We start from the raw sequence: 13,266 nt of genomic DNA on the forward strand, positions 1-13,266 counted from the left end.
AACCTAACCTATTCTAATAAATTACCATAATTATTACCAACAAAATTATTAGAATAGGTTAGGTTAGGTTAGAATGTGCGTCCCCACTGTTTCCTTTCTTCTATTTGCTGGAATCTGAGACGAGCCGCCATTTTGGAATCATAGATAACATTAACCAATATTTTTTTTTAGGAGCTAAGTTATTTTATTATTCCCTTGTGTTTTATATTGTGCCCAAACCAGTGCTTTATATGTATAAATAACTTTTTTATAATCCTGTTTTAATAGATAATGTGGCTCTTGTATTTCTGATTAGGCAACATATGGATCTTGTGACAACCCTGTTATATACACTACTGCTCAAAAGTTTAGCAACCCTGCTAAAAAAATAGAAATTTCCAATTTTTTTGAAATTGCAATGAAGGTAAATGTGATTTAAATTTATAATTTACATATTGTACAACCCAACAGTGTTGGCCTAATAATACGTCATTCTGATTAGCTAGACCGGTGACACTCAAACACAAGGAACTGTAAAAAACTTCTAGAACCTATAAAGGAATTCCTCTCTACATATTTATCTCCATTCCCACCCAAGTTGAGCTATAGTTTCCTGTACCTTAACCTAAAAACTTATATATAAATTTTTTCTGTCATTATGCATTTTTGTCTTAAAGAACCCCTTATATTCTTCTACACAACTCAGTTTGAGAAACACTGGGCTTGACTATTTCATTAGATTGCATTGATCTATGGACTGCTGTTTTTGGTAACTTATAATCTTATAAAATGGGAGCCATTTGCTGCTGTAGGGAGGGTCAAAATTGTGATCTTATGTCACAATTTTGTATGTTTTAGTAGTATGTTTTGGTATAACCATTAAAATTTCTTCTAACATTAAAAAATTATTCATTCCCTTTCAAACAGCAATTTTTTATACATTGTAGACACATATTTCATGCCATCATTATGCTAAAATTCATGTTATACTTAGTTTTTGTCAAGGGGAAGAGTTCAAAAAGAAAAAAAAATACTTAATGAAGTCATTTAACTTAAAGAATAGAAAAATATGTTTTGTTTCATAAATGCTTACTAATTTACTATTATAATTTTAATAAATTATAATAGTAAATTAATATTATAATTTAACTTTAATAAATAGTAGATTCATATATTAACTGCAATAATTTTCAATAATAAAAATTCCTAAGTTATAAATATGATATTTGTATATTTTATAAATTATTAATTCAAATCAAAATTTTTATTTAGTAAATTAAACAGAAATCATGGCAGTTTACATGAGAAAAATTGCATTCGCTTTGAAAAATTCTGTTGTTCGGCAGACTTTTATTTCAAGAATGATGCAAAATTCTTCAAGAGGCATTCGACAATTAAGTGAGTTTGATCTGTATTATTTTTATCCTCTATTGCCGACTCCTTATTTTTAATATATAACTTAATTATTTTAATATAAAGATTCAATTTCTTGAATCAAAGCTAGATATTAGTTTGTGTGTAGTGTCTCATATTTTGTGTCATTATCAATGTCAAACAATATGTGTTCTAGCATGAATTAGTGATGTTGGATTATGAATCTATGGAGCTATTGATAACAAAAGTAGAAACATTCTTTCGTCTACTCCTGATAAGTACAGTATTTGTAATAAAGTCTTTATACATCTGTGTAACTGACAAATGCAGATGGCTACAGTTAGGAGCTGTCCATAAATGATGTCCACACTGGGAGGGAGGGTGTTATGATCATTTGGACAAAGTTGGACAAGAGAGAGTGGAGGAATTGAGCTTCGGTGGACATCCATTTATTTCATAAAATTTTATACAGTTTATGCATTTTCTCATATTTATTTCAAAATTTCTTATGCATTTCATTTCTACTTCTGATGATATCCATCAGTCATAAAGTGATAAACATTCTATTGGGGATCAAGCTTTGTTGGATACTTTTACTGGGGGACAAGCTTTGAGGAGAGGAATTACAGAAACTTGGACAAACTGGAATAAGAGGGAGAGGGAGAGTAAAAATTTCAAGAAAAATGCAGATGTAATTTATGGACAGCCCCTTACAAATGTGATGTATAGTCTACATTGTAAAGTGACTATGTGATAAGAGACAAGGATGCTTGCAGTGCCAATAGTGGTAAAATTTGAAAGTTGGCACTCCAAATTTAAAAGTTTGTATATTGAAAACAATGCACAATACCAAAAAAAGTCAGTTACAAAGTTGTGGAGTACAGCTGATTTAGTACACTGCATACATGAATAATGAGAATAGAAAGCACAAAATGCTAATATGCACATCAAGCACAGACACAAACTGTATTTCTCATGTGTTTATTCATTTCTCGTGTGTTTATTTATGTGTGTTTCTCAACTTCCTACGTCTTCGTTATTGTGTGTTGTATATCGTGCATCGCTTATACACGTCATTGTATAAGGAATTTACTACGCATTCTGTATAGCTTAAAAGTGCTAGAATTTTTATAAGATTTTTTTCAGTAATGAGACCAAATGCATTTATTTTGTATCTGCAACGATACTAGATTGTATTCCTGTCTTCAACTATAAAAATATTACTTAAAAATCCATATAAACACATACTGTTTTAAAATCTAAAAACACACCAAAATTATCACAAAATTACAAAACCCTACTTCATTGGAGTAAATAACATTCAACATTTCTAGTATTTTTGGACTGTTAGAGTCCATCGTCGAGAGCACAATAAGTTTTAATAGGAAACTGTGTCCACTAACACTTTCTAAACCAGCAAAAGAACACAAAATTCAAATATTTTGAAACCCGTTCATTTCAAACGAACTGTTTAATATTTCAAGCAAACAATTTTCTAGTAACTCCCTTTAGTGCCTTCTAATGGAATTTTTAAAAAAATTAAATGACTTAAGTTTCATCGTTTTCTTCTTTATACAAACCGACAAATGTAATAGCACAAAAATTTAAAAAAAAATTGAAACTAGAGCAGCATCATTCAAAACTAAGTATTATTTATTTTTATCCAATAGTTATTTCCATTCTATCAGTATTTTGTATTTCTGCTGCTATTTGCCTCTTTCTAATAGCCAGATAGTTGATGCGTGTAAGATACCAGCTTACCACTCTTAGAGACCTGGGATCAAATCTGGATGATTAAAGAAAACCCCAGAAATCTTTTGAGAGATGATGTCCTGGATTTGCTGGACACTGTCTCTCATTGTTTGGTTGCTCCCAATATGGGTCTGGATGAATCCATAACAGATGATTAAAACACCCTCTTAGTTCTCACAAGACAGAAAATCTCCAGGCCAGGCCCACAATGGGGTGAATGGGTGGGAGGGAAAGGAACCCAATATATTTGGGATGATCACCCATGAAAAATTCCTGGGGAGTTGCTTGCCCAGATTTAATCCCAGGTTTCCAGAGCAGTAAATATTTTTACGATATAGTTAATATCTGTGATTTTTCTGAATGCTAAATCTTTTATTCTTTGTACAAAATTTATTGTTATAGAAATGATACAATACATCTATAAAAGTATTAATGTGCGTAATAAGTCTGATAGATAAACATCAGACAGTCAGATTGCCAAGATAGTTAATTAAGGCATCGGTCTATTACTATGAAGATCTGCAAATCTGGATGAACCACTCCAGAAATTTTCTGATGGTCTGTTCTTGATAAATCTCCCCTTCGTCGCCTGGCTGCCCTCGTTGCGGACCTGCCTGGCTAAACTCGCGACGGGCACGGAATAAGGGTTTCTTAATGTCTAAATAGAAGAAAGAGTACAGGAAAAAAGATAAATATTTTAGAAAAACTGGTCTTTATTAAAATGGATCTTTCCAACATATTCCAGTTATAATTTACAAAATGTGAACACTTAATTAATTACAATCTCTGCAGTGTAATTTAAAGAAACAAATTAATAACAGCAAAATTACTTTTACTGGTAGTTTTTTTACAATGGTATGCTTAGTTTACCATGCTGTAATTTGAATTTTACTTTAGGGGTGTAGGTCATTATTTATTGAATTTTAATAAGGATTGGTAATTACCTGAAGGAAAGAGCAATTGTATTAGAAAGAGTATTGTAACCTTGTTAATGTGTGGTCTCATTATGGCTACAATGACAATTTCCCAAAAATATAATAATGTTTTTTGAATTGTAAGTATTATATTTTTTATAACAACATATAATACTGATTTGTAATCAATATATTTTTACAAATTTCTTTTCTGTATATTTTCAAAATATCATAGTCTTAATATATTTTGAAGTGACAGTAGAAGTTGGTTAATTTGGCATCTATGGGAACAGAGTAGTGTCAGATTTGAAAAATTTGATATGTTATACATGAAACAAATATTACAGACATTGCTGTATATTTTGTACCAGTGCATACTGCTATTCATTCCAATTTGTTTAATCAGTCTGAAGATGATACAGTGCATTACTATAGAGTGTTAAGATTAATTGAATAGTCTACAAAAATGTTAATGAATATGTTTTTATTCAGAATCTTCGGCATACCACACGTCCAAATGTTTGGAATACCGGCACGTCGAATTATCGTCGGACGCTTCCGGATTATCGGCCGCTTTTCGGAGAGTGCCAAATTATTGGATGCCGGATTAACGAACTTCTAATATATTCCTGTCTTAATGTTCTTATGAGTAAAATTTATTTGTACATAAATATAAGAATAATTTATCATTTTAATCATTTCTTTTTGTTGGTTTATTTTTAACTAGGTACCTCCAGTCATTGTACACAGTGTAGTAGAATCCAGATATTTAATAACTTTGGAATAAAATTGAAGAACTCCGAAAGCAAAATTACAAGATGTTGCTTCGTTACCAGTTTTATGTCTCGGAGATTCTTTTGTACTCCCGCTAAGGACCGAATACAGCAAACTTTACCCACTCTTCATCCGAAGAAGCGGACGACTCGTAAAAAACCAAAACCAATGGACGAAGAAATTATTAAGAAAGTATAAATATATTTAACATTTTTTAGACAAATTACTTTTATTAATTACATTAAAAAATATTTCCCAAATATAGAACAATGTTGGAGCAAAGAAAACAGTATAAAATCCAAAATTATTTACATTTTTTGATTTATAGAATTTAAAATTTAATCACGTATATAAGGTACAGTACAGATTTTAAAACAAAAAAAAAGTAATGAAATGACTAAATTCTGTTTAAGAATTCAATAGATTGCAATTTTAATCATATTTTTGTTTTCATAGACTATTTCAAAGTGCAAAATCACGAAAAGAAGAAAAACTATTAAAATTATTCATAAATTTCTAAATTATATTTTATGTCTGCCTGTTTAATTAACTAACATCAATTAAACAGGGTGTACAGTAAAGTCCTTACACCCATATAACTGACAAATGCAGACAGCTACTGTTACAAAGGTGATATATAGTTATAAAAAAATGACTATGTATTATAAGACTATTTGCAGAGTCCCTAGTGGTAAAATTTGGAAATCGGCACTTCTGTCTCGAAAACAGAGCACAATACGGCAAAAAATTCGGTTACAAAGTTTTAGATCACGATTGATTTAGTGCAAAAGGACATCCTACGTACACGAATAACACAAACAGAAATTGCAAAATGCTAATGCAAAGGTCGAGCGCGCACATTAAAATGTGTATTTCTCATTCTCCTGTCTTCGTGCTGCATTCGTTACTGTGTTGTATGCTGTGCATTGCTCACATGCCAGTGTATAAGGACTTTACACTATGTATAAACTACATCTTGGTCAAACCTAAAATAGGTTCAAATCATCTTAGTCAGTCTTTTCTTACATATTTCTAAAATAATTAACTAATTTAACATATAATTCTGTAAAAGTAAAATAAGAAATAATGTTTTCCATTAAAGAGTTATTTCTCTATTTTAAAATTAATTTAAATGAATAAAATATAGAATAGTTACTCTTCGTAACGAAATTTGTGTAATAAATTACTTAATACTGATTTAAAGTCTTCAATTAACCTGCAAAAATTTAGTAATAATGTAGTTTTTTTGTTTGTATTGCAAATATTTTTCAAAATTTTATGAATAATAAACAAATTCGAAACTTAAATACCGAAACAAAAGACGTGCGATCTGTGAAAAATTAGAAAACACTGATATTTTTTAAATTCTCACGAAAACTTATCACGTAACATCTAGATATTTCATTGTAGTATTACACTATTATGACTTAATTGGCTTCTGGAAAACTATCATTAAGTGAACTATTGTAAGTCAAACTCTAATTTCACAAAGATTTGATGTTATAAATTGAATTTTTATACTTGAAAATACAGTTTGAAGACTACATTCAGATCATAGAATATATAAAGCATTTCGTAAATCATAATAGGAAATTTATACTAGCCACAGAATAGAGTGTATTGCACTTGCAATATTTTTATGTGAAATTATCAAAAAATGATAATTTTATGCTTATAAATTGACTATTTGTTCTCTCGTAAGTTTCCCAACGGAATATTTATCGAGTAATTGAATTTTTTGTGAATATTTAAATGTATTTATCTTCCTGGCATGTTTATTAATTATTTATTTATATAGTTTAAATGAAAGTATATAATAGATTAAAACAAATACTATAGCTCATTCACTTATAAATGCTTTAATAATTAAATTAAAAGAAGTATTACTTCATTAAACACTAAAACAAGATAAACTACTTTCTGCTTTACAGTAAACTGGAAAGTACTTTATTCAGCTACTTTTTTTAGAGCTTTTCGAATGAAAGAAATGAGTGATCCTTAAATTAAAATCTTTTGAACATAAAGAAAACAGCATTCAAATTAAAAATACACATCATTCTCTATAACTTTCTGAATCTCCCCATTTTCAGGCTACGGCTTTAGAATGATGCTGTTGTAAGGTGAATATTGTTCTAAAGTTGTATGTAGCCCGAAAATGGGGAGATTCAGAAAGTTATAGAGAATGATGTGTATTTTATGAATATAATTCCATTTAAGTATCGATTTGCATAGGTTTTGAGTTTAGAACATTGAAAATATTTTTCAAGAAATAATTAGACTTGTTACTCATCAGTAAGAAAGTTTAGAGTCTTGTTTGATAAACAGAAAGCAGTTTTTAAGATGCAAAGATGCTTATCTTTATAAGTATTTTTTATTCTTTTATCTTAAAATAGCTCAAATTCAATATAAAATTTTATAAATAAATTAAAGAGAGATAAATTTGTGGTTAATTTACGAGCTTAGCACTGAAGATGCTAAGCTTATTTAAGAAAAACAAATTATAAATTTGTACAAAACTTATATTTATTAATAATAATGACCGAAACTTTTTACTTTAGGACGAATGGACCGTAGTGGCTCTCGCCACTGCAGAAGAGTATGATCTCGAATCGATAAATGTCGGTTTAAAAAAACAGGGTTTATACCAGCCTTCGTCGATGCCCGACGACTTGCACGATGTATTGCACATTTCGGCAAAGTATGAAGTTGATAAAGAACCCAGAGAAATTTATTTTTTTAGGTAATAATATGATCAATATTTTACATACTTTTGGTAGTCTTACATATATATGAGGGAAAGTCAAAAATTATCCATGCTTTATTTTATTTTATTTTTCATTTTATTTACACAAAATGTAGAGGTTGAACAGATACATTATTTTTTCTACATAGTCTCCTTCCTTTTTTATGCACTTGGTTTGGTGGTCCACAAGCTTGTGTATTTCCTCCAAGAAGGTTTTTGGTTGGTCACCATTTATGCACTTCTTCCTACACTACTTTATCCATAAAAAATCGACGACTTCGTAAACATCTTTGAGTGATCCAAAAGATAATAGTCAGAAGAGGCAAGATCTGGGCTGTAGACAGAGTATTCCAGCACCTTGAAACCCAAATGGGTAATGGTTTCACCAGTTTGGCTGGCCATGTGTGGGTGTTCATTGTCATGCAATAACAATCACTGTATCTTGCACTGTTGATCGTACCCCCCTTTTTCGGGTAGTCTTCCGGTATAGGCTGTCGAGTCCCAAGAAACAGTTAGTATCACCTTTCCTGCAGAAAGTTGAATCTTGGATTTCTTTTTCATTGGCAAGCTTGGGAGTTTCCACTCCATACATTGCTTTTTGGATTCTAGCATATAGTGATGGACCCACTTTTTATCTCCCGTGTTACTATTCTCCTCAAAAATACTTTCCCTTCATTGTTGTAGTGGTCAAATAAGTGTTAGTAGATCTCAGCACGTTTGCACTTATGCTCTGTTGTGAGCTTTCTTGGCATCCATCTCGCACAGATTTCATAGAAGCTGAGCTTGTTGGAATGATTTAATAGGCAGAATCATGACTAATCTGCAGAGAACATGCTACATTGTCGATGGTAACTCACTGGTTTACCTGTACCATTTCTCGAGCTTGTCGAATCTTCTAGTCAGTGGGTGCAGGTAATGGACATCCTGCTCCCTCTTTGTGCATCTTGCTTTGTTCAACCACTTTTTAGCTTCTCAATCCACTCATACATCTTTGTAGTAGAGCCCTGTCCCTGTATTGTGTTGTAAGCCGATAAATTTCAGTCCCTGGCATACCTTCTGACCAGAGAAATTGGATCACTGCTCTTTGTTATTCCTTAGCGCACACTGTTAGTGAAGCAATCATGTTTACATTGAAACGGAAACGAGAAAAATGACACTTTGAAGAAAGTGCAGATAATTTTTGACTTTCTTATACATATATAACTTGACAATTAGTTCTGTGTAAATAAAAAAAAAAATTAAATATTCTTTTATTACAGGGAAGGATCTGTAGTATTTTGGAATGTTCCTGAAATTGAGGTAATAAAGTTTAAAACCTTTAATATAAAATTATTATTTCAAAGTTTCTTTTTTGTAAATCTAGTACAATTTGTGTAGTTAGAGTTTAACTTAAATTGTTCTGGGCCATTTGGATAATAAATAATAATTACTGTTACTTAAAATAGTTTTCACAGTGATATTTATTTTACTAAATGAAGTAACAGAGTGAAAGAATTCAATATTCTAGAATAACAGAAATATTATCCAGAACATTGATTCTTTCAATTTGTTTCTTCATTTGTCAATGTTATTATATAGTAAATCTAAATATATCTTTATACACAAAGATTATTTTGGAGATTCATAGCATAACAGCCAGGCGAGCAAAGCAGCTCGGAGTGTCATCTGTCATTCCGAGGAACCCGATAGAATCGGGATTAAGGCTTTGAAAATTTTTATAGTCAGTTGAGCCTAATCCTCATTACAGGTTGCTCTGTAATCAGAATAAGACAATTTTCAACCAGTGATTTTGGCTTCTAACAAGGACTTAGGCTTGATCCGGTCAAAAACTTCTTTGTTGGCAACTCCTGTTGTCCAGGGGATTTGCAGTAATAGTCTCCAGCACCAAAGTTTAAAGGTATCAATCTTCCTTCTGTCCACATTCTTAATTGTCCACGTTTTACAGCCATACATAACAATCGGAAAGACTATTGCATTGACTAACCGGGCTTTAGTTAGAATGCTGATGTCTTTACTTTTCCGAATGGAATTATGCTCACTATTGCACTCTATCCAAAGGCTAATTTTCTTTTAATTTCAGGTGTCGAATCCTCATTTCCGTCAATCTTAAAATCCCGGTCTATCTCGATTTTGTTATCGTCAATCTTTATGCTGCATTTTCCACTTCTAGAAGCTTTCATCGTGTCTCTTATTAGGCACTTTATTTTTGGTCTGAATATTTGACTTGATTTTAAAAAATAAACAAAAATTATAGCATTTTATGAAATTCTATTTTATAATTATAGCATTTTTACATTAGATAATCTAAAATTTCGGAGGTAACTTCAAATTTATCTCTTTTATTTTAATGTATTATATATCTAAGAGATATATAATACATTAAAAAAACATTAAAAGGATCTTATTTAGACATTGTGATGCCAACATGAATCATGAGCTTATAATACGAAATATATTCTCAGGCAAAAAAGTTATTTTGTAAATAAAATTTGCAGAAGTTATTTTATATATTTAGAGACAAGAAGTGATGTTATTTTTGAGAAATTACGAAACAAATTCTTATGAAGAAAACTTGATTCTAGAAGAAAGTGAAGTTATGAACTATGTTTATACCGAGTAAGTCTCTTTTGTTCAATTTGTATAATCTGATATATTTGAGATAAAATATTTTTTAATGATTAAATAATATAAAATGATGATAAAGAATTATAATTCTTTCAATAGAGTAAGGATATTTAAAATTTATTACAGTGATTCTTGCAACTGTGTTATAAAAAAATGACATGTTCAAATTGAATTTTGCATGTTAAAAATTGAAATAGTTTATCACTAGACAGATATTTAAAGAGTTAAAATTATAAATGAAGATATACAGGATGCTTCAAAATATATCAGCACTTATAAGGAGAAGATACCCTTGCAGTTGCCACTGTAGGGTGGAAGGGCATATTTTTTTTTGAAGTTTTTTTGAAGTTGGCCCTTCTATGGAAGGACATTGTTATTCACTATCTGCAAGAAGTTGGGATCCAATTGTGAACTCCACAATTGGATCTCAACTTCTTGCAGGTGGTGAATAACAATGCAGGGAATGACCCGTGACTACAAATTCAGCGTAACAAGTTACTTCCACATTAGTGTTAACATTTTTTTGTATTTTTGAAGTGCCCTGTATGTAAATTTGGAGGTGCTCATATCAGTAGTCCAGATAACATAACACCACATTGAAAGAGTGATTTTGAATCTCTCTCAAGATTGAATTTTTAACACATCTGACATTAAAATTTTAAAATTATCTGCTTATGATTATACGTGCACGACTAAATACAGGATCTTTCAAACAGAATGTTACTATTTTAAATTATTATCAGAGAAAACCATAACATACATTAAAACATTGGAGAACTGTCCAAGTTTCACATTTGGCCATTAGTTTCTCAATGTATGCACCTTGCATCACATGGCATACATACTCAAATTCTTCCTATGCTTGCTACAGCATTTCTATCATCACTCCTCCCATGGTAGCCACAGTTCCTGTACTCTTTCAGATTACTTGTGTTGCACAGACAAGTGATTCTGACTGCAAACTGCAGAACACAAAATGCCTTCGCTGTTGCAAAGTTGCTATTTTTATTTATGAGGCTTCCTAAAGGTAATAGTAGATGGATGTTTGAATGCAGCGAGAAACGAAACGATTGGTATATGTCTTATACTTCTCGGATAATAATTAACATAATTATAATAAATTAAAATGGAGCATTCGTTTTGGAAGATCTTTATGTTGATATATTTCTTTTGTGATATTCTATAATTTTAACAATTTTGAAATAAAAATCAATAATTGCAATTCTACTTCTTAACATTTACTTCTAATTTTGCATCTTATTTTAATATAGGCTCCAAGCATAACACTACATCAACTGCTGTATAACATCAGGCCATTTATTGGCAATAATAATTATAAATTACTAATAAATTCGACCTAGAGAGAGGCATTAGGTGCCATCCCGTATTAAAATTAATAATTATAATTTAATTAAATAATTTTAGATTAAACTGGAAGAAATATACTGGAAGAGATCGGACCGGAGGTCCTAGTAGTGTAATTGGCAACACGTCGGCATAGCAAGCGGGAGTTGCGGATTTGAGTTCTGTTCTGGGCCAATTTATTTCTTCCAGTTTAAGCTAAAATTATTTAATTAAATTATAATTATTAATTTTAATAGGAGATGGCACTTAATGTCTTCCTCTAGAGTCAAATTTATTGTTAATTTATAATTATTATTGCCAATAAATAGCTCAATGTTATACAGCGGTTGATGTAGTGTTATTGTAATGTATCAGATTTCGTAAGATGCTCCAAGCATGTATTTAATAAGCCAAAAATAATAATTCTATTTCATTTTACATTTTAAACACATTTGTAAATGGTTACTTTATAATATGAAATCTTTTAGTTTATATTGGGCTACAATTTTAAAAAATTGTAGACCTTAATTTCAAGAACGGAGTTAGATAGATGAAAGACAAGACCAAATATGGAAATTTTAGGGGCAGGAGGCCTTGATTAATTATATATGAACTTCTAATGCAAACCAGAAGTCACATTATTTTAATTCAAATATTTTCCCCTGAAAGGTGTTAGATAGATGATCAGCATGACTCTATTGTTAAAGGAAAAGTATGATGTACAGGGGCAAGCCACTACTAATTTGAGATGGAGAGCATATATTTCAAATTAAATTAATTAAAAATATGATTAAAAATTTCAGCCCAGCCTGATGATGCCAAAATAAATAATTGCTCATTTGTATTATAATCCTTTCTTATGGGAGTTATTTTTGGGGAGGATATCAATTGTATTGTGACATTTCTTTTTGTATGTGTGTTAGGCTCAAAGACCAAAATCACTCATTGATTGGAAAAAACAGCCACAAAGTGAAATTCGCGTCATGGCATTTGTAAAAACGGCCACAACACATCGTGGCTAACTCAAAACAACCGCAAAGCAAAATTTGTGTCGTGGCTTTCACGATATTTGACCGCGACACATTCTGGTTAGGTTAGGTTAGGTTACTTGGACAGGTTGAAATTGGTTTGAATGCTTTAGTTAGAGTGCCCGATGTTGATCGGGGACATGCAGCTCCCAGAAATGTTTTAGCTGTTGTTAGAGACCCGACGGATTAATGCTCGTATCAGTTAAGAAATAAGGGTCTTCTCGATCGACTTTACGCTTGTAATGAATTTACAATTTCTGAGAGTAACTTTACTAACATTCAGGACATACCCTCAACTTCACACTTTGCTTAGCATCCATGTTAACATCTGGAAGTAAGCAAGGGTTTATAATGTGTTACGGTATTGATAAAAAATGTAAATGTCGCCTAAAGAACATAAAATGCAACTTGAAATGTCTTGTAAAAATAAATAACTCTGAAACATTCTTGATTCTCATAAATAAAGATTGATTTATTAATAAAAGTTCCTGACAAAGTAATTATTTTTAGTAAATTAGTTGTTAGAAAACATTGACATATCAAGCACCACAACAGATTTTCACAAATGATTACATGTTGATGAAAAGTAACCAAGTAACCTAACCAACCTAACCAGAATGTATTGTGGTCAAATATCATGAAAGCCACAACATGAATTTCGCTTTGTGGTTGTTTTGAATTGACTGTTGCAACACGTTGTGGTTGTTTTTTCTCTCAATGAGCAATTTTGGTC

The 13,266-nt window shown here is 30.9% G+C and overlaps 1 protein-coding gene across 1 annotated transcript in view; it reads left to right on the forward strand.

Moving 5' to 3' along the window:
• LOC136974245 (required for meiotic nuclear division protein 1 homolog) overlaps positions 1–13,266 on the forward strand; it is a 30,651-nt gene that overhangs the window by 1,093 nt on the left and 16,292 nt on the right. The window contains exons 2-6 of the mRNA XM_067269078.1: positions 1,252–1,377; positions 4,747–4,985; positions 7,352–7,533; positions 8,796–8,835; positions 10,052–10,152. Coding sequence (XP_067125179.1) covers positions 1,269–1,377; positions 4,747–4,985; positions 7,352–7,533; positions 8,796–8,835; positions 10,052–10,152 — 671 coding nt within the window. The 5' untranslated portion in view covers positions 1,252–1,268. The remainder of the gene's footprint in view (positions 1–1,251; positions 1,378–4,746; positions 4,986–7,351; positions 7,534–8,795; positions 8,836–10,051; positions 10,153–13,266) is intronic.

This window comes from Centruroides vittatus, unplaced genomic scaffold (genome assembly GCF_030686945.1).
Source record: "Centruroides vittatus isolate TY-2023 unplaced genomic scaffold, ASM3068694v2 contig_345, whole genome shotgun sequence".
NCBI classification, from domain to species: domain Eukaryota; kingdom Metazoa; phylum Arthropoda; class Arachnida; order Scorpiones; family Buthidae; genus Centruroides; species Centruroides vittatus.